Raw genomic sequence first — 27,886 nt, forward strand, 5'->3', positions numbered from 1 at the left:
AAATCGTAAACACAAATTGGTCATGCTTTTATGCTTTTTCATGAATAATAAGTCATAAAAAATACAGGTAAATTACTTTAATGACTATTATGTCAGTGTTTAGGGCGTGTATTTACCTTGCCAGCAAGGCCAGTGCTAGACGGCACCTCGGTAGGGGCCGCACATTACAATGGTGCTCTTTGTTGATTACTCAATTACTGCAACAGGTGTGCAGCCTCACCCATCCCCAGAGTCCAATCAGCCGCGGCCAGGTGAGGCTGCTTAAACCAGCCATCGTCCACACACACTCCCACATACCCATCTCTACGTTCCTATAGGACACACACTCTCGTTCTCTCTCAGGAACTGGGATGAGACATAATTATACGTTTACCTTTAGCTCAAACAAGTTTGATTCAACAATTGACACTGTTTTTGTATCCAACAGAGAAAGGAATATTTATTAATCACGTAATAAAATAATAATTTATTAATGTAGCGTGTCAAGTTAGGTGCAGGTGTAGATTAATCGTAATAGACGTATTAACGTGTCACATTGGATATAATCCAATAAGTGTTGTAATCAAGGGTGATCTTCGGGCAATTATCCAGCCTTCCCTCTGTCCATCCTTCCATCCATCCATGCATATGTCAGAGCCTGCCTGCTAACGGCCCAGCCCACCCACCCACCCACCCACCCACCCATCCATCCATCCAACAAACACATTAAAGACAACCGCATTCAGAAGCCCCGCCCCCTCCCCATTGATAGGGTGGCGTGTTCCCAAGAAGCACTCTTAATGTGTTATACATCGCAGAGGACTCACTGTATGTATCCTCCGAGCACATTAGCTAACATGCGGCTATCGACCGCGCTGAAGTTACTCACACTGATTAAGCGATCCCGGGTCTCAATGAGCAGAGCGATGGTTTCCAGTCATTGACCAGCCCAGTGTAATGCGAGGTGAAATAACTAAGATTGAATATTGATCAGAAGGCCTAACATACAGCCTGCGGGGCACTTTGGTATCATCGCTTCCCCACTTGTCCCGTCTGCCTCGGAGCACTGCTAATGAAGTGAGTGATGGATAGCGATGCAAGTCCGTCGCTGGGATCTTTCATAACAAATGCACGGGCACGCGCACACGCACGCACGCACACACACACACACACAGGCACACACACACACACACACACACACACACACACACACACACACACAAGCATGTGCACATGCACACACTCGCACGCGCAGGCATACACAGACAAACGCACACACACACACACACACACACAAGCATGTGCACATTCACACAGACCCACGCTTGCATGTTTACACACACACACACACACGCACACGCACAGGCACACACAGACAAACGCATGCACACACAAACACATGCACGCACACACACATATGCACACACTCGCACGCGCACAGGCACACACAGACAAACGCATGCTAACACAAACATATGCGCACACACACACACACACACACGCCCACATGCCCACACACAGGCACACACCCCCCATGTATTGAAATCGAAATTGGGTTTTGACTGCAATATACAATTAGGGGGGGGGGGGGGGGGTTTGTCTTCCTACACACCTTTAATTGAAGCACAGCAGAAGTGGCAGCACTTGTGTTTGAGAGGGACATAGGGGAGAGAGCTAGAAAACTAGGAGCAGGGCAGTGTGGGGAAGAGAGAGCTGGGGAGAGAAAGAGAGGACAGGACAGAAGGGAGAGCTGGGGAGAGAAAGAGAGGACAGGACAGAAGGGAGAGCTGGGGAGAGAAAGAGAGGACAGGACAGAAGGGAGAGCTGGGGAGAGAAAGAGAGGACAGGACAGAAGGGAGAGCTGGGGAGAGAAAGAGAGGACAGGACAGAAGGGAGAGCTGGGGACGGAGACAGAAGGAGAGAGCGGGAGAGTGTTCAGAGAGAAATAACTTGAGAAAGGGAAAGAGGTGGGAGACACAGAGGGAGAGAAGGGAGAGAGTCAGGTGGAGACGGAGAGAGAAGGAGAGATATACAGATAGTTTCTACAGGAGGGGAAGGGTCATTCTCATCATGGATCTCAGCTGCATCTCCCAGAATGCATCATCCTGATTTCATATGACAACCCCTGGGCCATTTCAGAACCCAATCAGAACATCAATTTTGACTTCGGTTAGCGGCCAGAACCCGCACGGCAGGTGTGGGGGGTTTGTCTTGCAGAGACAGGATCCCCCACCCATTAGCACCACCAACTGCCTCCCCATCAGGGAACTTTATATAACGTTTCTCTGGAAACTCAAGGCTCACAAACACAGTATGGGGGCGGTCTTTTTGCTGCAGACCATCCCTTTCAGTGCACCCTTAACACAAGAGCTGAACAAGGACAAACTTCCCTCTCTAACCAAGCAGCGTCGTTATGTTATCATATGTCATACGATGGACGTCTCCCCTTATCTCTTATCTACAGTATTTGTGATTCGCCGCAAAACCAGAAACACCGCGATCATCTGATTGGCTTCAATGCGGATGAATGTTCAATTCACAGAGACAGATCGTATCCACAAGGCTAACAAGGCCATTTTAACACGCGTTAAAATGGCCCTTCTTTTTAGATGCACGCCTTGGTAAATGTAGACATGTGTGTACATTCCGGGGCCTGAAAGTCTGTGGCTCACATTCATGCTGAATTACAGCTTACCAAGGCCGAATCTTTCTAGGTATTCAGTCAAGGCTGTGGCGTTTGTGTCTGTGATAAACGTGGTGCAAATTCTACACTCCATTAACATTAAGAATAATTATCTTTATCCAGGAAACTGTTCTTTAGAACGAAGTGCAGCCCAAGAGAGAGAGCATCACGACGTGTCTGGGTTTTTCAGCTGTGAGCAATATTCCCCCTTTGCCATTAATTGGATAGGGCTCTGATTCAATCATTCCTTCCTGAGAACCTCAGGAACTCATTCAATTACTCTATCATCCAATCAGAGTCATTAGACAGGGAACAGCCATGAACTTTGGAGCTTGCCTGAAATCACAGCGTCCTTGCATCAAACATAACTGGCGGAATCCACGATTTGGAATCAGTCTAAATAAGCAAAATGTCAACAGATAAAACAAGACATATCCTAATACTAAGTAAACATTCAATTCCACATATATAGGACATTTACAAATGCTAAAAGATAGCCAATAAAATAAGATATAAAAAATTTAATATGCAGTGTACTCTAGTGTACTCTGTAATCTACTATGTATGACTAGGAGTAGCAGTAGCAGTTTCTGTATCAGCTAGGTTATAGTCAATTTGGTAATGGCAGCAAAAACATTCTCTAAGATGTATTTGTGACATTAACAGTGCAAGTAGAACAATAAGACAGTGGATAGCAGCCAATTCAGTAAAGATAGTACATAGCAGCCAATTTCAATCTGTTTGGTAAGTGGTGATACTAAAAGTAATAAAAGTGCAAGAGACAGTTTGTTGCGTCCTGAGTGTTTTTTTTTTAGGGGGGGGGGGGGTGGTTTCAGCTTCCTATCAGTCTGGAGGATATGGCTGGGGAGAGTGAGGGGAGAGAATTTAGCGTCCTGACAGCTTGGTGTATGAAGCTATTACTGAGTCTGGTGGTACGACAGCGGAGGCTCCTATACCTTCTTCCAGAGGGTAGGAGGCTGAACAGACTGTGTGCGGGATGGCTGGTGTCGCTCACAATCGAGGTGGCTTTCCGGGTGAGGCGGGTGGTGTATGTGTCCTGCAAGGAAGGGAGTGGGGCACCAATGATCTTACCAGCTGTGTTTACTATGCGTTGCAGTGCTTTCCTGCTGTATACAGTGCAGCTACCACCCCACACAGTCAGTACGTTTACATGCACAGCTTAATTCGATTAAAGCCATAGCTCGATTATGCTCTTCAATTGGACAACTGCAATTGTCCGCGTATACATGGCGGTGAGTAAATTGATTCATTGGCCGAAGCGTGTCATGCCCCGGTACGATAGGTGGCGCTGTGCCCTCGCTTGACCTCTTTACGTCACCAGCAACAACAAACTCATTCGAGAAAGCGATGTTTCAGCAGACAGCTGTCAGTTCACTTCGGGTCTATATCACTTCTCCGACGCTCCATTGTTCTGACCTCTCGGTCGTATGCCGACATAGAAATGATATGGACCCGAAGTGACCTGACAGCTGTCTGCTGAAACATCGCTTTCTCCTCCATGTCGCGTTTCAATCTGGACTTCAGAGAGTCAAAGCCAAAGTTAATTTCCCCCAATTCCTTTTGCCCATGGGCGAGATAAACCCGACTAGGAGTCTTTACTTGTTGTGGAAGTACCAGAGAGTCGGAGAACCCGACGCAGTCTGTAAGATTCATAATATCAGAGAATACCCCCATCAGTTCGGCCGCGGCGCAATGAATGAATAAAGATCGTAGTTATTTTACAACCTCGTTGATGAGCAACATTTAGAAAAACATGGACTTTTAATTCAGCCTTGGGTTAAATCGAAGTGTAGTGTGTACTGAATGCACGTTGATGATGATACACTCCTTATAGGGGGTAACTACATTGGCACGACACCGGCTTCCTCCATCTTCTGCGCCAGCTTTTTAAATAAATCGCCGACCCAAAGTTAGTTGACAGCTGTCTGCTGAAAACTGAAAACATCTTTCTCCCACCGGAGCAGCCCCTCCGCCGCCCGTCCGTATACGGCATTCCCCGCCGCATCGCAAGGAATGAATAAAAATCGTAAACACGTCGGGAGAAAAAAAAATATATTTTGACAGATGTGCCCGAAGTTACTACTTCACAACCTCGTTGATGACCCACATTTAGAAAACATGTAGGCCTACTTTTAATTCAGCCTTGGGTGAAATGGAAGCGTAGCGTCCGTGTGCTTCCACCTTTAATGAATGCATGCCATGCGCGCTCCCGCGGCCGGGACACAATTCTTAGGGGTAACTACATTCACCGGCTTCCTTCATCTTCTGCTCCACCTTTTTAAATAAATCGCCGTTTCTCGTTATCCCTTATCCGACGGCGGCGACAACAACAACAACAACAACAACAACAACAACAACAAGACTATCGTCTCCTTCTACTTACGGCTCACGGCCCCGGGAAAAGGTCTCGAGCATGCGCAGAACGCAAATCAACGCATAAGCCAATTCGATTGGCTACATGCACGCTTAGCTCGACTATGAATCGCAAGGTCTTAACTCGACTATGAGTAAGCCAATTCGATTCGAGTATAGCTCGACTAAGGTGTATACATGCATCTTGGTAATCCAATCATAGTTGGACTAAGCCAATAAATCGACTTTCTTGAGTGTCATGTAAACGCACTGACTGATGCAGCTGGACAGGATGCTTTCAATGGTGCCCTGGTAGAATGTGTTCAGGATGGGTATGGGGGCTTTTGCTCTCTTGAGCTTGCGGAGGAAGTAGAGGCACTGCTGGCTACTACTACTACTACTACTACTACTTTAACATGGAGCTGCCGACGGAGAATCAGATTGCAGTGTGGGCATCTGAACACCTCCATGTTTCAAGTGCATCATATTTCATCGCATTTAATGTGTATATTATATCCATTCAATACTTTATACATATCTGTCCCAGTGTGTCTGTATTGTCTTTTTTAAGACACAGAGTAGGCTATAATATTTTACCTTCTTCGTTGATCTTAATTGTGTTCATAAATCTATACTCCCTCCAACATTCTTGGAGCCACAGCAAGGCGCTATGCGATACCCTGGTTATCATCTGCTTATTTTTGTTGTTATTCAGATGATTTTGTCATCATTATTATTATTCAATGTTATGTTGTTTATATTCTGACTGGTCTCCACACAGCTCTTTTTGACAACCACATAGTGTTTGGTGTTCATCTGTGACAAGCCCTTTGGTGCCGTGCAGAAATACGAGCTACCAAGGCTCGCAATGGGCAGGGAGCCAGGACGATGGCACAGCAGTCCACTGGATATCACACACACACACACACACACACACACACACACACATACACACACACACACTAATGGATGACTATTGCATAAAGAGCTCAGCCCGGGCACATGCACATTTGCATTCATCCACACATCATTCACACACACACACACACACACACACACACACACACACACACACACACACACACACACACACACACACACACACACACACACACACACACACACACAGGAAGTGTGCAGGGAAGTATATAATGCTCCTCTGGTAAACTTTGTGTTACCACCACACACTCATACACACACAGAGACGCTACACAGATATTTGTTTATCTGCATATCCTTGGGAGTTTGGAGGACAGTCAATCAGAAGACAGTCATGCGAGCGGAGAGTGAAAACAGAATCCTTCACACACACACTCACCCTGGAACACACACACACACACACACACACACACACACACACACACACACACATACACACACACACATGACAGGAGCTTGGACTCAAACCCTCGTGCCTCACAAGGCCCCTACTACGACATTTTGTCTGGTTTTCTGTTTGTTTGTGTTCTTTTTATGATCTTATTATATCATATTACATTATCTATTAATCTCAGACATCATTAGCTGATTTCAATGCGGGTGTCTAATGAAAGCCAGTTTGATTGCATTCACTGCGCTGCTGTCTATAATTTGTGTCCCTTCACGGTGCTCTTGCTAGCTTTAATTGCAATTAGCAATCTGATACAGCACTTTTTTTTTACCCTCTACTATATTTACATTAGCAAACAGACTCTTGTGCACGGCACACAGACACACACAGACACACACAGTGTCACACACACACACACACACACACACACACGGCCTGCTGTGTCAAAACAGCGCTGTATTTAACACACCACATGAAAAGGCGAGAAGCTGAGTCATGTGATGGAGAGTTGACGCAGACATGACGGCAGAGATCACTGAATGGATGCTTTTCAAACCGTTTAGCGATAGATGGTTTCCACCCTAAAATGAGAATGAATAAATAAATAAATGAGAAAGACCAAACAAAAAGAGGATCCTTTCATTGACAGAGAAAGACACCCCAGGCAGAGTCATATATATATATATATATATGACTCTGTCTGGGGTGTATATATATATATATATATATATATAGAGAAAGACACCCCAGACAGAGTCATATATATATATATATATATATATATATATATATATATATATATATACACTCCTCTACTAGTTAATCGCTCCTGTGGATGTGTAAATTCTTTGTCTTTTAAGCTTCTATTGTGGTGTTTAATAGACAACATCTACATGTTACATCACTTAGGTTTGATTGTACACTTGAAGTGCAGGCATACAAACTGTAAAGTGTGACCCCAAGGGGGGGTGGGTGGGGGGCTACACTGTGACTCCACTATACTGTGCTAATTTTACACTTGGCAGTACTGTTATTAGAAAAATGTGCATCTTCTTGAAACAATAGGAGGCTTTGTTGATTAACAACACCGTTCATTCACAACAAAGCCCAATACAGGAACATACAAATAAATAATTGTCTTGAAACAAACTGCAAACAGGAAACGTGACCGCAGCAAAGCAGATTTAAAAAAAGACATTAGTGATCACAAGTGTAGATCATAAGTCAAGCAAAGCTTGACCTAAAGGCCCCATAAGTCAAGCAAAGCTTGACTTATGCTAGTGCACAAATCCTATTACTACACTAATATATACTAATACTTATATACAAATATATACAAAATAATAATAATACAAAAAATAACATTTTCGCACTATATCCCAGGATGATGACCCGTGCCAGTGTGACGGTTGTGTCTGATCGATAGGCCCACATGTCATGCAGACAGAATTCTGTCACGTAATTAGTGTGCAAATCCCCCCTAAAGGCCCCAGGTTTCATACATCTATATATAGAAACCTATACAGATATATGGAACCTGGAGAGGTAGGTTCCATATCCATCTCTATATATACATATACTGTATATGGAACCTAACACCCCAAGGTTCCATATATGTGTATATTTATTTAATTTTTCAAGTGATCTGATTGGTCAAAAGAAATTCTGATTGATTGAATTAAAAAGAAATCGTCCAATCAGATCTCTTCAATCAGATATATATATGTATATATATATATTGAACCTGGGGGTGATGTGATTGGTCAAAAAAAATATTTTCTTTGGGCGAGCTGATCTGAAAAATTACCGATCTGATTGGCCGAAAGAAAGCTTTTTTTCAAGCGATCTGATTGGTTGAAGGAGAGTGATATCGTTCGCTCCTGTTTGACAAACCAAAAATGCAGCACAAGCACACCTGACTTGCTTTCTTCTGTTACATTCATAATAACTAGCCAACATTTGTTTATTATTCCTTTCCTCTGGGATGAAATACTCATATTGGTGTTATGAGTTTAACTGAGGTTAAACTGTTACAAAAGTTATGTTATTTTCTGACAATAAACCAGCAGACTGTTAAAAATATACAATGTGTTGGATAAATAGAGACGGGAGACGAGACCCCCCCCCCCCCCCCCCCCCCCCGGAATGCCGGAAGTCACATCTATGATATTCCCCCCCAAAAGTCAGTACCTAGAACCGCCCCTGGGCTGCTGCTCTCTAACTAGTGTACCGTCTAATGTTCACTAGGTCTTCATGGGGGAGTAGGGAACATGTGCACCAGTGATCCCACTCCTCATATCGCATCGTGAGCGGGTGGGTGAGTTTGCGACCTGTTAAACTTCATCCAATGAGAATCTCAGATGGGGTTGCAGGAGGGCATCACTGTGCCAGGGTTGAGTTCATGACTGCATGGAGGAGCAGCAGCCAACGGATCCTTGAGAACCAAAACAAGCCCTCTCTCTCTCAGACCAGACCGAGTGTAAATCAAGCGCTCATTATCCCCGCATCCCTCCCCCCCCGCCCCCCAGACACATAATTTCATCCACGTCCCCCAGCCACCATCACATCCTCGCACATCCCCCCACCCACCATCTCACATCCTCCCATACCCCCCCCCCCCCCATTACACCCACCACCCAGGTATGGGGGGAGGGGACGGTGGATGTGGGTGGATGTAATGGTCTGTTCTCGCAGCAAACTCAAAAAGGAATAAAAATTGACAGAATGAAGACTTATTTCCCGAGGGCGGAGGATCATAAATCACCTTTCTGCCGAGTCAATAGAAAAATGCTCTTTCTGCTGGGAAATGAAACACCGGCTTAAAGAGATAGGAGGCTTATAGCACTATACCTGGCCCTGAACTTTACACTGCCGTGGTTGGTTTCGGTTTGCGGATCAATCTGTTGAACAATATCATTAAGTGGAATAGTACCCAGCAGTGACATCAGAGCCGCACCCTTCGAATTACATTAAGGGCGCGTTTTTAAAAATGATGGCAGGAATGGGGGGATAAATAGTGTAGTTTCATCTCCAGCCAAAAGCTTCCAAGCTTCAGTGTTGCTGCTTGTACACGATATAGCCTAACATATAGCCTGTACACACTCTTACACACACACACACACACACTCTTACACACACACACACACACACACACACACACACACACACACACACACACACACACACACACACACACACACACACACACACACACACACACACACACACACACACACACACACACACACACACACACACACACACCAGACAAACAAACCTGCAGACGGTAAGACATAACGGGACTCAGTTTATGAAAGCAAAGTTCAGCTTTGATGCCTTTCCCCGTGAACTTAGGACACATCAATGCTATCTGTATTCTATTCTGGAACTGCACAGCAGAAAAACTCAAATGCCCTTTGTCCTCTCGTCAGTCTCAGGTGCTATAATGAATGAATCTACTGTAAACCAAAGTTCAGTCCTTCCTCTAAGCACGTCTTTCTAATTTCCTAATTTAAACCAATCATTACAAATTATTTTATAATTAACATAAATTGGCCAGATTGGCCATATAAAATGTTATATAGCAATCTAACGAAATATTGAACATCAGCATCACAACTAGCTAGACGTTTATGATCGGGATGTGACATCATTTCCCCCAATATATTAGCGCTATTTGTCTCCCTCTAATGGTGGCCAAAACATAAAACGTTAATTTATAAAAAAAAGATGAAGACGTCATTGCGTCATTCAAGTGCTAGGAATATGTTGCTTGTAAAAATACCCATCTCAAAACCGGCCCATTTTCATAAATCCTTTATTTAATATATGAAAGAGGCATTTTCCAACACATTCAGTGTAAAAGACCATGTCCCACACGTTTCAGGAATATTTTGCAAGCCTACGCCTGAAGGCCCTTTAATATGCAAGACAAACCATGACAGAATAATGGACAACTCACTTGTCCTCTCTGCCGGTTATTGTTGCAATCTTAGAAAATAAAAAGATATGCAATTAATCACATGCTCCAAACAAACGTCAAATAAAGACATCACCTATAATACAAAAAAAGGATAAGGTCTGCTTTGACTTCTTCCACGTCCACATTGTGAGCTCTGTGGGCAAGGCTTTAATGCCCGTCGCCTCAGATGTAAACCCCGTTGTACGTACTTAAGCTTGACCAATGACGGGCCGTGGCGGCAGGTTAAAAGGGTACGTGTGACATTGCATTGTATCAGGCCGAACCCGTGAGTCACTTCCAGGAATGCGTCTGAGTGGGAGACGCCTGTATTCATTCTCCACTGTGACGCTTGTGCTCCCTGCGTCAGAAAGCCCAGCAGGTTGTAAACGTCAGCAGGTTGTGAGGTAGACATGGGAATGTTTTCTGCATGTTAAGTTATATAGAGGGACCAAAAGGAAGCATCAATCCTACACATTAAATGTACATTATTAGCACACATATCTTGAGCTGGATCCATATTGATATATATAAAACCCCTTTAGAAGCAAAAATGTTGATATACGATATTATTGGACATCATTCATGCTAAGTGAATGTTAATGTTAAGTGGCAATTTGAAAAATGACATAGAATAAAAAAATCAACTGGAGAGATCAAGGCCTGGAATTCAAAAACCGCTAACAAAATGTAGCACGAATAATGGATGCCTCATGCTGCCATCTGAATAATTGTTTTTGAAAGAATTCATATTTAAAACATGCAACAACTAAAATAGCATTCTCTAGTAAGTACATGGTGCCGGTTGCACTCCTGGAATTTGCATGTGTTGTGCGTTGCCGAGGGCTGAGGTATAGATCCATATTGAAAGAGACATTCGTGGTATGCATAAGGCTCCTCTCTCCTTGGAACCTATTAAAGCAGTGGTTCCCAACATTTTGTGGCTCGTGACCTCATATCCAGCTCTGAAAAGGTTTGCGAGCTGGACTTTAAATCTTGTTTGCTTCCAAACGAATAGTTTTTATCCAATCAACATCCTGGTAAAAAAAAAAAATCAATGTCCCAGTGAACGTAATCTCGCTCTACTACACACCAAGTGATTCGCTCATGGCAATGAATTATAAGGCAGTCAGTTTGTAGATACAGGACCACTAGGAGACCTTCCTGAAGAAAAACATGGTTTGCTAAAATGGATCAAATGTCCATAGTTTATGTCAACTATCTCCCACGACATTATATGCATATCAGGTGACCCCAAGTGGGGTCCTGACCCAAAGTTTTGCAACCACTGTATTATAGGGTCCACAAGGGACCAATTCAACTTGCAAGGCTATCATGTTTAAAAGGGACACAAGAACAATTAGCTGCCGGCTCTCTTTATCCACCATCCCCTGCATAAAAACAATTACTAAATATAATTGTCTTCGGTGGGAAACAAACATCATAGTCCAACAGCAAATAAGCCTAATGGATTGTACATAATAAGGGCTGTAAGCTACTACCGTATGGTGAGGGCTTGGTAATTATTCTACCCCAACGGGCATGTGTGTGTGTTGCCTAGCAACAGTATGGAGTATGGCCATCATGGAGAAAAGACCAGCTTGGCATTGCGATCAGTTACCTGTCTTAGTTTGTTACATCCGTTCATAATGGGGGCAGGGGCGGGGGGTGTGGACGCAAAACTCCCTGACTGTGCAGAAACAAGATGGGAATGTCTTCAGACCCTGGCTGAAGCGGTGCCCCCAGAAGCAGTGTACACTCTCAAAGACGTTTGGAATGGGACAATGTATCCACGTTGAAAAGATCAAGTCAATTAAAAATAAAAAACGGAAATCGATACATTACACTTAAGCATTTTGGTGTTGGAAGACTTAAGTCGAGTCGAACGATAATGATTTTGGTAGAAAGTCCTGTTTTAAATTCAGGGCTTTGTTGACTGCACTCCCCTCCTACTGTGTGGAACGGTTGACAGGGGAATGACTTTAAATACTAAACTGGTCATTGAGAGGAATTTAAGATTCAATGGCTGCAGAATCGTTCCACAGCAGAATAATTTACAAATGAAGCAACTGTTAAGAGAATAGCATCCGTTTGACCTTCTCGTGCACATATCAAAGAGCCCAGTGGAATCACCCTTGGCCATTTTGAGGATGCACAGCAGGAGGGGAAGATGGGGACAGCAAAGTGTTATGTTTGGTGCAGAGTAAAACTAATGATGATCTGTGATGCTCACACAGTTTAGCAAGAGTCAAAGGGAATATATTGGAATAAACTGAAGTGCTAGGCGCCGTTGCCCTGGACGTTGTACTAAATACCACTAGTCATCCGTAAAGCAGCATTCATGTTATATTGTGTTTGAAGAGACGTAACAGTGTATATCCAGTTTAACACCATTGTAAATCCATGCGCATGACAAGAGCTCAGCAGACACAATACTATTATGTGAAAGTTATGAGTGACATTTTAAACTTGTTTAATTATTTAAATCAGGCACTTGTCCCTCGGTGGGTAAAGGAATTAGCAGATCTAATCACATTTAGGTTCACCAAGAAAAGGCTTATTAGCAAGGCCAAATTACACTGTTGTTTCCACTCATAATGGAATCCCCCATCAACGCGATATGCTTATGAGTCATCTTGAGGCTCCCTTGCAATATTTGGTTTCCATCAGGGGAGCAAAATGTTTCCTCTCCCAGAGATTTTCCACCCGGCAAAGTTAGCAAACACCAGTATGCATATCAAAAGTAAACAGCATACTATGTCACAACGGCTTCAACCTCGCAATTCAAAGACATAGGAAAAAAAAAAGCAATAGAACATGAAAAACATCGTTTTGGCGACCCCAGTCAGGTGACAGGAATCAGGCCTCGGTCCAGACATCCCGCGTGCCTCAGGGACGCTCTGGGAAAATAACAAAAAGGTACCCCAAACTCTGCTAAGAATACCCCAATAAAGCCACATTACAACACACCTTAAATTGATGAACAGATAAAGCATTCCCCAGAGGGTGTATATGGTAATATTTACCTGAAGGTAGACCAGGGGGTTGCCTCGGTAACCTGTGCCTGGATGGTGGGTTGCCATTGGTAACCTGTGTTACGCAGTAGCTAGACCCGCGGGATGCCTTGGTAAAATGTGTAAACCTGTAACTAGACCGGGCATGGCCTGGAAACCCATGTTCAAAAAACTAAGGTGATCCAGCTGTGCCCTTTAACCTGCAAACTTGTGTTGATGAAAGTAAAAAATACGGGTTACGAAAGAAAAAAAATAAACAACACTCTAAATAATGGCACTTTTATATATATATATATATATATATATATATATATATATATATATATATAATATAGATCCAACTTAAAAAAGGTTTTGAATCCCTCTGTATATGCGTTTAAAATGTGGCCTACGTGACTGGCCAGTGTAGGGTCTTCAGTGGTGATGTGGGGTGACCAGAAAGACTCCCCCGGGGTGGGAATGCATGACTCAGACCCCGTCCGATCCACGCCCTGATGACGGCCTCCCCTGAACAGTCTAGTGGAATGTGATAAGCGAGGGACGGCAGTGCCAGGCGTCGGGTGGTGTGACATCTTGACGACGGTAAACAAAGTATATAGAGGGCAGTCACGTGTTCTTTCCACACAATTAATTCCTCCAGTCATCCGCCGCTCCCTCCCCCTTGGTCCCCTGGTGAAGGGGGAGTCGGGGGAGCACGCAGAACAAAAAAGGACCCAGAGAGACAACTGAATGCAGACGCTCCAGAACTGAGAGGTGTGGTTGAGAGCGAACCACCGCAAACGCCGCCCGGGTCCAGTCTCCCCCAGCACTGTGGTGAACAAGCCGTTTGGTTGATTCTCCCCGACCCCCCGCCTCCCCCAATTCTATCTCCAGCAGACATGGCAGATAGTCTGGAAGGTAAGCTCTATTGTTTTTCTGTCAGAATGGTTGTGTGTGTGTGTGTGTGTGTGTGTGTGTGTGTGTGTGTGTGTGTGTGTGTGTGTGTGTGTGTGTGTGTGTGTGTGTGTATAAAGAGAATCATGCTGCTACACCACCCCCCCCCCCCCCCCCCCAGGTGACCTCTACTCCTGGGGACGGACCTCACCAGCTGGCTCTGACCGCGCCCACGTCGCTCACCAGGTTCTGAGCGAGGCAGATACCAAAGATCTACACACACATTCAAAAGCACGCACACACACACACACACACACAATAAGAGACACACTGGGACCAGTTCATAAGCAGTGACATAAAGGCTCCTATTATAAAAGCTCACTAGCGGCGTGCGTGAACAATGTAATGACCAGCAGGTGGCAGTAATAACCAAATACCAATACAGCCATAGGTAGTTTTAGAATATGGCTGCTCTTAAAGTTCCGGCCAAACCTTAGAAAGATGAGGTCACCGTTCATCATGGTCATCGTTTGTTAGAAGAGGCACACTCACCTGTAAAAGTGCAACACAGACAAAGGCTCCAGCCACAACGATCAGGTTATCCTGGAGCCACTTCTCAAACTGGCCCACGCAACCCTTTGTGTTGATAAACTTCAGCTGGTCCGACTCCTAGCACACAGACAAAAGAAGGACTCATTTATCCATCTAAAAATACAACAGTAACAGCCAACTACAAATTCTGTGTTTCATGTTAAGCATCACTGCGTACGACTGGGGCCTTTGGACGGAGCGTGAGTCACCGTGAACACTGGGGCTGTGACCTTTGACTAACACAAGTGACAAGCACATTGTCTAACGGGGGATGGTTTAGCGCCTGCCATCTCGTCTGGCTGGCGGGCTGGCCAGAGCACTGTGCCGTCACGGGGAGATGACGACAAGAGGGACATTATGAGAGCGATGCTCCCAGTGGCTCTTGATGGAAAAAAAAAAAAAAACGACAACACAAACTCTTTATGTGTCGTTACCCCCCCATTTGTGCTGCGTACGCGTCAGCAGCGGTCAGAGGCACAGGGGTCCCCTAAACAAAAGGGGTTCATGCTTGTTAAAAAGGTCGCTCGCTGCAATGTTTTCTTTGTGACATTATGAGGAGACACCCTTTGTTCCATCGCAGAAAAACAAAACCCGGCCAGTCCAGTCGGACCTGGCGGGTGGTCGCAGGAGACCCACGGGCGGCAAGTCGCACCGCAGGAAGCCCAAGTGTTGTTGTTGTGATGGTGACCTTCCCCTAAGGCTATTTCAGCCCGGTCGGTATTGTTGTGCTAGCCTGCTCCACCTCCCGAGCCTACTGCTCTTCCTCCGTCCCAACGCACGACTACAGTTCATAAACCATATTTACAGCGAACGATTGTGCTCCACCGACAGATTTAGTACACCGTCGAGCGCAGCAGAGGAAGCGTATATAAATAAATATATATATTTATATATTTTTTTTAAACCATCCAGTGGGGTAGGTGGTTGACGTTATGGCAGGGTGCCTAGCAACAGTGCCTCACAGCCCTTCCTGACTGCAGTGCGTTTGTAACCACCACACCCACCCCATCTCAACACACACACACTCACCCTGAAAAACACACACACACACACACACACACACACACACACACACACACACACACACACACACACACACACACACACACACACACACACACACACACACACACACACACACACACACACACACACACACACACACTCCTGCCAGCGAGGCTGCAGATTACAGAGTGCAGTCGGGCTTCTCTCTGTGCTATAACGGGAGTCTAATTATCCCCGTTAGAAGAACAATCTGTTATTAAGGGCGAAGCGAGTGCAGCCCGTCGGCCTGTTAACCGTGCATGCATGCATAGTTCTATACATGGGAAAATAAATAAAGACACCGTCCGTTACAACTACGAAAACAGAAAACTACTTTTCTTTTCTTTCAGTTGTTGTTCAATGCGCTACGGACCGGATCACAGTCTTTCCAAGTTTGCTTTGGTTGTACGCAGACCAAACACCCTATCCTGATCCGGCGCATTCAAGAGACAAGAGCGGACTTTGTCTCGATTGGCAGCCTTCCCTTAGCAACTGCATAAATCTCTTGAACGTAGTGCACGCACGCACGCACACGCTCATACACATACGACCCCCCTCCGCTCAGAGAACAATTAAGTGTAACCGGCACCCACGGACGCTGGCGCATCCTTGAGTCCGCAAGGAAACGCCAACCAAGGGCTTTTGTGGTGGGATGGAGGGCTGCCGTGGCTCAGCTCACTAGATCAGAAGCACAAGAAAAGAGAGGGGGGGGGGGGGGGGGGAGCAAGAAAATACTTACCGCTTTAAGCCGCACGTCGTAGCCACACTGTGTGTTAATGACGTCCTCCTGTAAGGCACAGAGACACGGACAATTAGCTCACCGCAGGTTGGTCGTGATGACTCCAACTGTAAGACGCAATTTCTAGGCATTAGAGGGTATACAAACACCTAGAAAACACGATTAAGGTGAATGAGTTGCTTTAATGAGTTTCAATGAGTTGCTTTAATGAGTTTCAAGCAATGGCTTGAAATGACCGGAGAATGAAATGTAATGAATGGCTGGGTGTGATTGCAGGAATCATATTTGTTTTTCGTCGCACTGCACCAACCACCGTCTCCAGTGATTCCAAGAGGCGGAATGGCAGACAGGGGGGAAGAGGCGAACTGTTTGAACAGCAGATTCATCCGAGCGTCGGCCGTGCGCGGGGTGGAGCCTTACGGCGGGGTCTTTGATGCAGCAGGAGAAGGGAACCCCACACCTCTCCCTGCTGGGGTTGTTGTCGGTGCAGTTGAAGTAGATATTGAGGTTCCAGTCGTTGGGCCCGTGGGCTCCGCAGCACGACCACTGTGGAGGCAAACACACCGGGTAAGGACACAAGCGCGCACACGATGGCCGGCGATCGGAGGAGGCCTTGAAGGAGGGGGATGAACCGGGTGTAAAAGGGTGTCGCGCGGATCGCTTCACCCCTGAGTGAGCCCCGAGTTGGATGAGAGTGGATTAAATGTCCGTAATGCAACGGTGAAGCTGTCACACGGCTCTTAATCTGAAAATCCGTTCAAAGAGTTCAGTCAGAGGAAACAATGCTCGATCACAGAAAATAAAGCGTTGAACGGTGGCGGGGATCAGGGGGGGGGATGATATAGACTCACGTAGTTTTGTGCAAAATCAATGAGGTTCTGCAAATCGATGTCGTCGCGGTACGCCTTGACGTTATTGTTGATGAAGAAGTTGAGCTGGTCTTTGATCCAGTCCTTGAAGACCAAGGCCAGGATCCCGGCGGTCAGCTCCAGGAAGAATATCAATCCCAGGAACACAGAGAACTGGACGGACACACACACACACACACACACACACACACACACACACTTGTTTAATTTGGCACAAACTCAATCAACTGAATTGTCTCCTTTACCTTTTGTTTATGTGCATAATGCCTAAAATATAAGCGGGAGGCAGCTCAGATTTGTGGTTTTCTATAAAAGCGCGACGCAGGGGCAGCCCTGATTGATGGATCAACCCAGACTTGAGTGGGACCTTTCAGATGGCGGAAACAACAACAACAACCATCCCAGGGTGTTCCATTAAGTCTTCCTTTTTTCCAGTAATCGTAACAAGACTACGGGTCTGGCCGATAAATGCACCATATCGTAAAGTCTCAGCACACCTCCCCTTAACACCACTAAAGCCCCTGAACGATTCCTCTGCAGCCGGACCCACTGGCCGTGCTAATGGGCCCGGGGAGAACCTAATGGCTGCCCTGAGTGGCAGCCGGCTATCGGCCCAGCCCGACGCAGTCAGGCCATTCCAATAACGAAATGACCCAGAATGCTTCGTCCGGGACGTACGCTTTGGAGCGTGTGGTCGGCTCAGGACAGGATCGTAAGCCGACATGACAAGTTGTTTTCATCTCAAGAAAAACATTATGGTGGGAGCGGGAAGATAAATATCGCCCCGGCTGTGCGGCGAGGGTAGGGCAGGGTGTGAGCTTCAATTTCAGACATACCTCTTTTTTAAGTCTTTAGCTGCAAGGTATAGCGATGTGCCACGGATCAAAAGTGACACGCAGATATCCTTTCGAAAAACATTGAGGTTTAGTGGCTCCGATGGAAAATCTCTAGTGCAAACCGGCGACAGAGTGTGTGCGCTCTGGTGTGAAGCACAGCCGTGAAGGTGTGAAGTGCCGGTGTGAGAGGGGTGGAATCGGGTGCTAATGTGCGTGGGGGTTTGACGTGACACAGGGGGGGAAAGGAAGTGTCGATGAGCATCTGCGGCGGTGGCTTACAAACTTCAGCAGAACCGTGTTCTCTCGGAGAGCCCCGATGCAGCCGGCGAAGCCCAGCATGAACATGACCGCGCCCACCACCATGAACAGCCACACCGGGTCGAAGCCCCCCAGGTCGGTGATGGACGACAGGTTGGCCAGCACTCCCTGGGGATGGAACAGGGGGCGTCATGGTAGAATCACACCAATACAAAAAAAGTGAGACACAGAGACCCTGTTGTCAATGTCAGACACCAAAAATGTAAATTTCCATCGGTTTGTAAAAGGGGGAATACATTAGAATTATTCGATTTCCCGCCTAAATTATAATTAGCCCAATCTACTAGCCCGCAAGTACTATTCAGTAAAGGTAGGAGATCAGAATCAGGAGTGGATATCGTCTGTATTCAGGGTTCAGAATCAATACAGACACTGAACCTGATCAAAGGTGCGTCACAAGTGTCATGTTGTCCCTTTGTTTCTCTCACACACACACTCGATAGACGAAAGGCTTTCTGAACGAATGTCCAGACTGCTAAAGTGTGACAATTGTTTTCTAATCCTGTCTACAAGGTTGTCTTCAAAGCGCGTGGGATACTGGTAGCGGGTGTGAAGATCCTCTCTGGGCCTATGGCCCCTTAAATTATTGTCAAAAAGGGGAATCGCATGCTCCACAATCTCCCATACATGCTCAGAAACAGACAGTGGGCCTTCCCCTGTTAACAGCTGTGCTAGCAGCCACCCCGAGGCCGCCCAGTCTGCTTCCTGTCAGGCCTCTGGTGTCAGCCCTGTGCCCACATCCTGTTTGCTTCCATGACGAATCCGAAACCAGAACAAGATGAATCTGTTTGAAATATTACCCAAGCTATGTTTTGACTAAACTCGAACACAACACGGCCGGATAACGACGACACGGTTGTTTTTTTTGGAACAATATGAATCTGATGCTGCGGAAAACTGGTTTTGATTAAAATCTTCAACTTTAAATCAGAGTTGTAGAGTCCTGAGGCAACATGGCTGGTAGTAATGGTCCCAGTCATACAGAGATTTAAATGTAGTCCCCTGTTTTTTACCACATTACAAATCATGGGCTCCATCTTTGCAAAATAATAATGTTTCTTAACATAAGGACTTATCTTCAGTCCTCCATTATTTATTAGTGTAAACAAAGTTTGTGATGGTGACTCTCTGCATGTTATGCGTGCTCTCTTTGATGCATTATTCACTCACCCAACTGGTGTAGCCCTTGAATGGCTAATGAGAGAACTTCAGCTTGGAGGCACATTTTGACTTGTGCAATAGCTCTTCAATACTGACAAGGCAATCGAGCCATCTGGCCTTGATGTGGCTTCGCGCCGTTGAAATAACCACCACAAAACAATATATAATTGGACAAATTATTTGGCCTAATATGCACTAGAATCCATTTAGGAGCAGAATTCATCAAGCATGGAGCTTCTAAATTAAATGAATAGACGATATTAGCCCTATGGTTTCTCCTTTCGTCTTAAGACCGGATAGCTCATTGAATTGATTATGATACGACACAGCAACCCATCCAAGAGGTCCTGGTAATTTCAGAAGCCGAGGGCAATGGTGTTTACGCAAGCTTTTAAAATGGAGGCTCCACGAACGCTGTTCACGGACGCATAACTCACTTGAGGTACATAAAAATAATATACTTTGCGGGGGTGCGAATCGTGTATTTTAGGACCATCATCAGCTGCACTTGCATTGTAGACTACGTTTTTAATATTCGTTGTGCCCTTGAGGGATTTGGGGGGGGGATTGCAACAGTAATCACCCTGAACGACTCCCCCACTTCCGGCGGTTCTCCTCTCAGCACTGCTTTGCCGTAGGTGAGGACCACAACACAGTGATGAATATGGGGTGGAATGTGAGCTATGTTATTGTAGCAATCATCTCAACGCATTCAGAGTTCAAGGGAGTGGTTGTTATTTTTTTTTCTCAAGGATACGTACCTTCTCCGCCCATGCCCACAGGCCAACGGCCAGGAATGCAGCACCGAGTAACTGCAACAAAGAACAAAGGAGAAAGATATTAAGGTGCAGTCAGGTATTGAGTTATAGGTATTGAGAATAGTTAACTGGATTAAACGCTGATTCACTTTTTTTCCCTGTAATTCCGGGACGACATTACCTATCGATCCTGTAAAGCACTTTAGTTTTGCAATGCACACGATTCATAAATAATACCTGTATTTTTGTCCAAATTTGAACAGCGGTGTACACCTGCAAACCGACAGACAAACATATGGACACGCACACCTACAGACTAGTGATTGACTGATATATCGGCAGGCCGATATTATCGGCAGGCCAATATTTGCGGTTTTTACGTGTATCGTCATTGGCCGTTTTTTTTACTATATCTTTTTCCCGGCATTATTTACAGACAGTTCAATAAATGTTCCTTTTTTAAATCGAGACTTGTAACATTTGTTATCATCATTGTGTAATTTTTATGATGTAAATTGAGGGAGCAAAAGCAGTAACGGCTTAGCCTGGAAATCCAGACCCACATCTAGAAAGCTGTAGGGTCTGGCAACGAGTAATGAAAATGGCCCAACTCGAGGGGCGGCACCAAGCCTGCATTTGAAAATATCACTGCACGCAATTGGATAACACTACGAGCAATGAGAAGAATACAAGGGGTGACGTATCCAGACCAGCGGAGCTAACCAATAGATAAGACTCTTGCCATATCCGATCGGTAAAACAGCAACGCTTTTGGCCCGCCTATATCAGATACACCTATGTGATTGGTTAATGAGTATATTGCTCATTCCAAGAGTGACTCGCTGAGCAAATTAAAATTGTGAACTCTGGATTTCCAGGGTAGTATCGTCTCAAAATATCAGCTCAAGAAAATCTGTAAACGGCTAAGGCTGATGAAAAAAAATCGGTATCAGCCCTAAAGAATCGGTCGATCCCTATATGGACACACACACCTACAGACATATGGACACGCACACCTACAGACATATGGACACGCACACTACAGGCATACATATGGACATGCACACTTACAGACATGCATATGGACACGCACACCTACAGACATGCATATGGACATGCACGTACGCATACGCATGCCCCCAGGCATGCACACGCACCCAAATTCAATACAGCCGCTGAACTTGGCAAATTAGTTATTTTGAATAGAACGCGTGGAGCGAGTGTGAGGGCTTCTGAGGTCGGGTCTTCATAGAGTGGCTATAAAAATGCACTCCTTCCTGTAATCAGCTAGCATGCAAAGCCTATGGTGTCTGCCCACCGAAATGCTAATAGAGGGGAAGCTCCAATGTTCTAGTTGGTTGGTTCACTTAATGACTGTCGAATATCACTTCCAGGGACACTACTCAAATAGCTCTCCCAACTATGGTTTCAAAGTGAGACCAAATATATTGCAAATGCAGGCAGATTCTTCTTCTGCAGAGCCCCTTTCTATTCTAGTCACACCAAAGAAAACCCACTATTGCTGAGGGAGCTCATATATACTCATTATATTTACGACGAAAGGACTTTTCTTTTCCTTTAGGGAAATGTCATTAATGAGCAGGTATGTTAAAGGATTCCTACAGGTACATTGAAACAAAGAACCTTTTGGCTTGGAGTCCAACACCATAACCACATGAGTAACCATCCCGCTAATATATCATATGGACTGCATATGACCATGACAATGAATGAGACATCCTGACGTTGTTGAAGAAACCAAATTGTTAGAAAAAAGAAAAGCTGATTCAATCTGGAGAAGTGACGTGAAGTGAAGCTAGTCAGCACACGCAAAACAAGAGGCACAATGCTACACTATATGCAAAAATGTCCTGAATTGGCCCAGTGACATCCTCTCTGTGCTGGTGAAAAGGGTGCAGGGCTGGGAGCTAGAGGGAGGGAAGGCTAGGGGAGCGGGGAGACGATCCAGACTCGAGAAGGAGAGTGTGTATTAATCCCTTTAGCCTCTTGACTATGAATAATCCCTGCAGATTAAGGAAAGCAACAACGAGAAGTGACCTGCGCAAAGGCTCTCTTAGCGTGAAGGCGTTTTGTCGTTTTGAGATTTGATTTTAACCCTGTTCTGATTTGAATGTCTTGATTGCAGCTGAAATCACTGAAAGGGATTAAATAAGTATCATATAAAAAGCCGGAACAACTTAAGGGTTGAACAAAAATATCAATAAATGTTATTTACATTATATATATCTATATAGATATAGATAAATATCTATATTGATAGATATACAGAAATATATTACAAATATTAATGACAATCAAATAATTTGTAAAACGAAGGGTTTTTGCTTGGTATGGAAACCTGTGTATAATGATTTTCCCCTCAAAAGGGGATGTCTAGCTTATGTCTAAACTAAATCCGCTGTGTTCTTTCTGCAGGTGTCTAATCTGAAACTGATCTTCCTCTGTAATTCACATCTTAATTCTAATTCTCCTTTAAACTCAAACAGCAGCAGGACGGGTAGCAAACCAATTATTTGAACAATGAAACTTTACTCTGAGCGGAATACAAATAGTCTGCTGCTTGTTTAAACAGCAGTACGCAGAAATAGCCAACCTCATGCCACAGGAATTCACTTGTGTTGTATTATTTTATGAATATCACCTGCACAACAGGAGTTCTGCCACCTGAAATTCTGAATAGTGTTTTGCAGTGTATGCTTTTGATCTTCATGCTGTGTTTCCCCACCTTGTGCCTGGTATGCACAGGATATACAATTTCTTAGATTCATAGATATAGATATTTGATGATCCATTATTGATTATTAAAGTATGAGCACTTAAAAGGTTTGAATAAAGGTCACATCAAAGGTCCTGTGTATAACAAGACACCCTAATTATTTTAAACACTACTAATCACTGTTTGGTGTGATGCACATTCATTCACTGGGACATTGTCATTAAGAGATGGTGGCAGATGCTAATTGGTTTAAAATGTAATGTTTGGGATAGGGGTGTACAATAATTATCAGGCCGATAACAGAAATTATTACGTCATTCCGATAAGTCAGATATGATGAATAGCCCCGATAACATAGCCTATATAATTTCAGTGCCCCGCTCCCACTAACGCTAAATTAAAGGTCTTATCGTAACCCTAAAAGTACACATCATACAATCAATTACAATTCATAACTGCACGTGTACAGTTCATAACTGCACACGGATATAGAAAATGTTTTTTTTTTATTATTATGTTACACCTTTCCTGCTGTCGGCTCCCAGACCGTAGTCGAGGAGCACAGTGTCGATGTTCTCTCGGGGGTACCACCCTTCACTTTGACCGGCAGTGGGTCTGCTTATAGGTCGGAATATGGTCGGAATGAAGTGGCCGCCGATGATTGACAGGCTGGGTATTTTATTCTTAGTTTCACTAAAGTTACAATACATGTTTGCACAGACACAACCGGACTCCTTCATTACTTCACTAAACTGACACACGCTACCGCTCGCTCTCCTCGCTCGTCCACTCACACACACACTGCCATTCCCGTGCACACACATACGCTACTCTCGCAACACTTATTATTGACAACAGTTAGCTGAACATTATAGGGTCCCGTCCTTCCACTCCCTGTTTCCTCAGTTAAACACAGATATCAACTACATTTGTCCCAGTGTTTGTTAGATGTGAAATGAAGCCAAAAAAGACGCTCTCTCGGAGGAGTCATCGCGATGCCTTTCTTATTCGTTGTTTCTTCTAATTGTCTGTAACTCATGCTCCAATCTTTCATCGATTGATGCGGATGTCGTGGATGCAACGAAATATATGATGCATCGCTGCAGCAACATTTAAGATGATCGTGATGAGTTCTGCCCATTCTGCCTCTGTTGCCGTCTGCAGTCAGACCAAAACACACCTAAGTGACAGGGGCCGTACTGTGAACCTCGACTCTACATCATATCCCGCCCCTTGCAAGCCAGCCCCCCTAAACCCCCTGTTGATTCTACTGATGTCTGCGCGACAATGTCATGATCTTAGGTCATGATCATATATATGGATATGTGTGTGTGTGTTATCAGTATCGGTATCGGCCTTTAGGAGCTGAAAGTTATCTGTATCGTTTTTAAATTAGTTAGTTATCGTGCATCCCTAGTTTGGGAGCAGGAGATAAAAATATTAGTATAATATCCTTAATACCTCCTTAATCACTGGGTTCACTTATCAGTCATAATAAATATAATAAATACAAGATAGCAGTGGATGCCTGTGTTATTGTTTTTTCTGTGTGTGTGTGTGTGTGTGTGTGTGTGTGTGTGTGTGTGTGTGTGTGTGTGTGTGTGTGTGTGTGTGTGTGTGTGTGTGTGTGTGTGTGTGTGTGCGCACACAACAAGGGGCTCCCTCTACCCTACACGGACCAAGGGATTATAAACAGTCCAGTGGCTGCTCCTCTAAGCCAGCTGATCCTGTTAACCTCTGCTAACTAGCAAAAGGAACTCCACTTCATGCTACTGCACACTCACAACATACACACAGACCAATGGGCTTACCTAAGCAAGCTTTCTATTCGCTTCACTGCATCCCAAGACAAGTCCTATATTCTACAGTCTCTATTCTCCCTGCTTGATGATGAATCTGAGGCTCGTTGATGTTCCAAGCTGGTATTAATTTGTTTGCCGTTTACAAAAAGTGCATGGGGGTGCATGCCCCCCCCCCCCCCAAAGAAGGAGGATGTATCCAATTGGAAAGCAGTCAAGACGGGGGTCTCTACAGCGGTGAACGCAGAAGCAGGCCTGGCTAATAACAACCAGCCCAGCGCTTCCACCACCATCAGCAACTCGATTACAGGCTAACAAGCTCTTAATTACCACATTCACAGGCTGCCCAAACATCCTCAGCAGCACGGTGAAGGAGAAGATGTGATTTATTGGTTCGATGCAAGGAATGTGTCTATTCTAAGCCCCAGACAAGGCATGTTGTTCCTGGGTGAGAACATCTGACTGTCAACAGGCTCAAGTGCCGAGAAATAAATTAAACTGGAAAATAGCATTAGCATTCTTCTCAACCCTTGAAGCCATGTTTAGACAACCTTTTCGATTCCAATTCAAAATCATTCCAAGAAAAACCCTAAATGTGGCTTGGAAATTCATGTGGGGAGGGGTGGTGTTGTAATATCTATCCATATGGAACGGCGCCGGTTGAATAGCACGAGAAGAGGAGACCATTTTAGGGTGATTAACGTAAACGTAAATGGCCAACCATGCCAGAACTTGTTGTCTTTCTCTTGGACAGGATGTACCACGGACGGAAACGAACTAGGATGACAACACCCCAATGAGTCAGTCCTCCCTGACTGATAAGTCAGACCAAAGACAGAGAGCTCCTCTCACACAGTATATGTGAGTCAGGATTCAGAATATTAAGAAAAGAGTACAGAATGTGATCCAAGTAAGGGACTTTAGTGTGACCACCACTACCTCTGAGAGGTGTTGAGTGCTCCTCTGTGAGATGTGACTAGAGGGTGTAGGTGTAGGAAAAGGAGGTAGTGGAAGAGGAGAAAAACAAGCCAGAAAGCGAGTGGATCCCATCTGCTTGTTGATGGCATAGCAGGACAAGCATCTGGGGGGGACAGGACGCAGAGCAGACAAGCATGCCTCCTAGACCCCCACCCAAACCCACGCCTTGGTTCTGTGTGTGTGTGTATGTGTGTGTGCGTGCGTGTGCGTGCGTGTGTGCTTTCTTTAGAAAGACAATGCCGTAGTGCAGAGCAATGGAACACAATGATGGTGGAAGGACTGAATGGGCTGCCTGAATGAGGAGGGTTGGGTAGTATTCAGGGCTGTGGGGCCTTTCCTTCAGACTGTGTGTGGGAACCTCTGGGCTGCACAGACACACCATACGCCATTCTTCACCCACATATATTATAAACCGTCAGACACCAGACTATTGCCTCATGGTAGACTGAGAAGATGAGGGTGGATTCATGGGGGGATAGATGGGAAAAGAATATGGAAGAATACCAAAAATTTATAAATGAATGTATAAATACATATTTCCCAAACACAAAAATCAGAAAGCAGAGAAGTATGTTAATTTTATGATCAGATGATCAGATATGAAGCACAACAAGGAAACACCATTTAGAAGCTTAACACCTTGAGGTGGATTCTTAATACATACACTATATTATACAGCTTTTTTACTTTTTACTCAAACTTTTGAAGAAAGACCTTGCCTTGGAGAAGGCTTTCTTTTATTTTATCGATCTGTTTGACAGAAAGTCCAAGGGTCTGCTGACGCACTGGTGCGTAAATGTGTAAATAAGTACAATTATAAATTAATTAATCGACAACGGTATCTTCCGTCGTGTCGAGGAAAAATGGACTAATGACAATTATGTTTAACTACAAGTCTGAGCCGTTAACTAGCGATAACTAAGCTTATATCAGACAATTTGAATGAGAAAACATCAAACAATCGATTGGCAGAGAAATCATGACGAGTGAGTATTCGTAGTGCTTGATGTATGAATGCATGACAGTATAGATGTATGAATGCATGGGTTTTATGGATGGATGGACGGGCGGACGGTCGGACGTCTGACCATACATATTGACAGGAAATAGATAGTCGAACAGTCACCCAACTCCAGGAAAACTTGTAACTTACCCAAAATAGGATGTTGAATCCAAACAAGACGTATTTGACCCAGCAGCTGACTTCGGCTCCTCTGTAGTATTGATGTTTTCTACTCATTATTGTAAACAGAAGCGCTAGCCTTCGTGCTAGCTCACCAAGCTAATGAAAGAGAACTTCAGCAGCTCAACTAAACGTCCAGTTTTTAAAGCACTGGTACAAGTGTTACCTGGCTCCATAAGCCACAGCATCGACCTGCCTTCTATCCAACATTAATAAACAAATGATAAGTAGCTTATTGGCAACTCTTTTGCGGTTCGTTCACGTAAACCACCTCGTTGGCTAAGGTGGCTAGCAAGTTATCTTGCTAGCATCAGCAGCTAACAACAACAATTCCAGAAACGCTCCTAAAGTACGTTTAACGCATAGACATTTAACTCCAGAGGAATCTATAACTCTTAAATGTTGAGCTGATGTCGCGTGTAGAAAGTCATGGTGACGAACCTCGTTGGGTAAAATACTTTTCGGTTGCAGTTAACGTTAATAACCTGAGAAACTCATCCTTCTGTTGTGTTGTGTTCTGACAACTCCTTGCTGTCAAACAAGGAAACGCGCTACATTGTCCGGCTGAGAGAGGATCCCGAGTGGTAGCGTTACGCCGGTCTATCGCTACGCAATTTCCGGTCTTTCAAATCTTATGGGCTGAGGCCGCCAGTGTAAAGTCAA

General features: G+C 44.8%; 1 protein-coding gene across 1 annotated transcript; it reads right to left on the bottom strand.

Moving 5' to 3' along the window:
- Nucleotides 1–14,367: 14,367 nt before the first annotated feature.
- Nucleotides 14,368–27,732, bottom strand: tspan17 (tetraspanin 17). The gene is made up of 8 exons (XM_084469902.1): nucleotides 27,194–27,732; nucleotides 20,530–20,580; nucleotides 18,569–18,715; nucleotides 17,436–17,606; nucleotides 17,005–17,130; nucleotides 16,585–16,632; nucleotides 14,763–14,879; nucleotides 14,368–14,483 (listed from the first exon to the last, which is right to left on the bottom strand). Exons 1-8 carry the CDS (start codon nucleotides 27,278–27,280, stop codon nucleotides 14,418–14,420), a joined length of 813 nt encoding a protein of 270 aa, XP_084326028.1. The 5' UTR covers nucleotides 27,281–27,732; the 3' UTR covers nucleotides 14,368–14,417.
- Nucleotides 27,733–27,886: the final 154 nt, after the last annotated feature.

Source organism: Micromesistius poutassou (assembly GCF_964030765.1).
Source record: "Micromesistius poutassou genome assembly, chromosome: 6".
Lineage (NCBI taxonomy): Eukaryota > Metazoa > Chordata > Actinopteri > Gadiformes > Gadidae > Micromesistius > Micromesistius poutassou.